The 1,838-nt window shown below is 60.6% G+C and overlaps 1 protein-coding gene across 1 annotated transcript in view; it reads right to left on the minus strand.

Moving 5' to 3' along the window:
- The window catches only part of Plch2 (phospholipase C eta 2), a 35,695-nt gene continuing 33,857 nt past the window's right edge, over positions 1 to 1,838 (minus strand). The window contains exon 22 of the mRNA XM_013354301.2: positions 1 to 1,800. Within this exon, the coding sequence (XP_013209755.1) occupies positions 509 to 1,800 (1,292 nt within the window). The 3' untranslated portion in view covers positions 1 to 508. The remainder of the gene's footprint in view (positions 1,801 to 1,838) is intronic.

Consider the following 1,838-nt stretch of genomic DNA (forward strand, 5'->3'; position numbering starts at 1 on the left):
CAGAACAGGCCTGATGCATTTATTGGAGTTGTGTTCCCAGGTTTACGCAGTTGCTGGGTGTTTTGTTCAGAACAAGCCAGATGCACGGTGGGGCGGGGGACAAAGACAAACATCCTAGCAGTGGTCGGTGTGTCACAGGCATTCTGGGGCAAACAACACGGCATACACCACAGGGACAGACACCAGGTAGGACAGTGGGGGAGGGCTCAGAATCGTTTTAATTTTGTGGAAGTTTGGGTTCTAAAAAGTTAAATAGCTCTCTATGTATATATCTTAGTGTGGAGACTGCCCACTAGGGCAGGTGGACAGTGCTGTACCTTGCTTTCCAGGATTAGAGACAAGAGGACAGCTAAGATTGAGGGGGAGGCTACTGGGTGCTCCACAGACAACGGGTGGGGCACAACACTTTGGGGACCCAGTGGCTTCATTTCCTGAGCAAAGGGTGAATTGAGGCCAGCCTTCCCTGTAGGCAGTCACAGGGAAGGGCTCGAGTTTGAGTCAGGCAGGGTCAGAGCCTGAGCAGCAGCCGGCCCTCAGCAGCACCACACACCTGCTCAGGGGCCCCTTTGGTGGGCATTGGCACATCCACATAGCCTTCATGGCCTACAGAACAGGCGCCCTCGGGGGTACCTCGCTCCTCCGGGGGACCTCGTGAGTCCAGGCCTCTTAGCCGCTGCTGGCGCTCCTGAGCTTGGCGGGCCCGGCTGGCAATAGCACGCACACGACTCTGGCTACGGGAGGAGGACCGTCTTAGGAAGCTGGGGCCCCCTCCAGGCCCATCCCCAACTGGGCCCAAGCTGGTGGGTGATGTGATGTCCCCAGCTTGCTGGAAGCCAGTGAGCCAGCGTAGCTGCTCTGTGAGGGTGTCTTGCCTCAACCCTGGCTCCAGCTCCTGTTGCCCCACACCCAGGCTACAGTTGAGGCTGCTGGCACTGCCCTGAAAGCTGGGAGCAAAGTCGTCAGCTGTCAGGTCCCCCAGACTCTTGGACTTGGCAGATGCTGGGCAGTCCTGCAGGCCCACCAAGGGGAGGTGATGCCAGGGTGGCCGTGGGTGGAGGCTGGTCAGCCGTGGAGCAAGAGGCCGGGGCTGCAGCTCATCAGGAACAGGAGGCAGCCCACCAGCAACCCGCAGGTTGGGATTCGATTTGCTCTTGGTCACAGGAGGCAGGTCAGGACGGGCAGCTGAGGCCAAGCAGGGCCGTGGGGTCAGACGTCCAAAGGAGCCCCCCGGCATGCTCTCTCGGCTGCGGCAGAGGCCCAGGCTGGGCAATGAGAGGTCTATGACAGTGTCATTGGAGGACATACTGGAGGATGAGGACACACTGTCCCGGTGACTGCCAGGCTCCAGCCGCTGCCATAACCTGTCTGTGCCCGTAGCGTCTGAGTACACTGCCGGCACGGGAGAAGGCTCCAAGGGCACCTGGCCCTCGCTCTTGGCCCTTCTAACCACTGGCGGGTGGCCTAGGGCCCAGGAGCGGCTCTTGCTGTCAGTCTGTCTGCCAGAGGTCCCCTCACGTGGCCCACTAGGGATCCCACCATTGTGTGATTTGGGGAGTGGCTCTTCATTGTCCCTATTGCCCCCAGTCCGGAGCTGGAGGGTTCCAAAAGCTCCCAGAGTTGTCCGCTGGGGGCTGGTCACTTTGGCTCCTGGTTCTACAGGGCACTGGGGCCCTTCCTGAGAAGGACCTATGGGGACAGCTGCCTGTAGTGGGGAGCCAGGGCCCAGGGCTGGTTCCTCGGCAATGGGTTCCAGGCTGCACAGGGGGGAGATGGGCCGCTGCAGGGGGAAGAGGCGAGTATCTGCAGTGGAAGAGACAGGAGGAGATGGAGGAGACGAG

This window comes from Microtus ochrogaster, unplaced genomic scaffold, assembly GCF_000317375.1.
Source record: "Microtus ochrogaster isolate Prairie Vole_2 unplaced genomic scaffold, MicOch1.0 UNK38, whole genome shotgun sequence".
Taxonomy (NCBI): Eukaryota; Metazoa; Chordata; class Mammalia; order Rodentia; family Cricetidae; genus Microtus; species Microtus ochrogaster.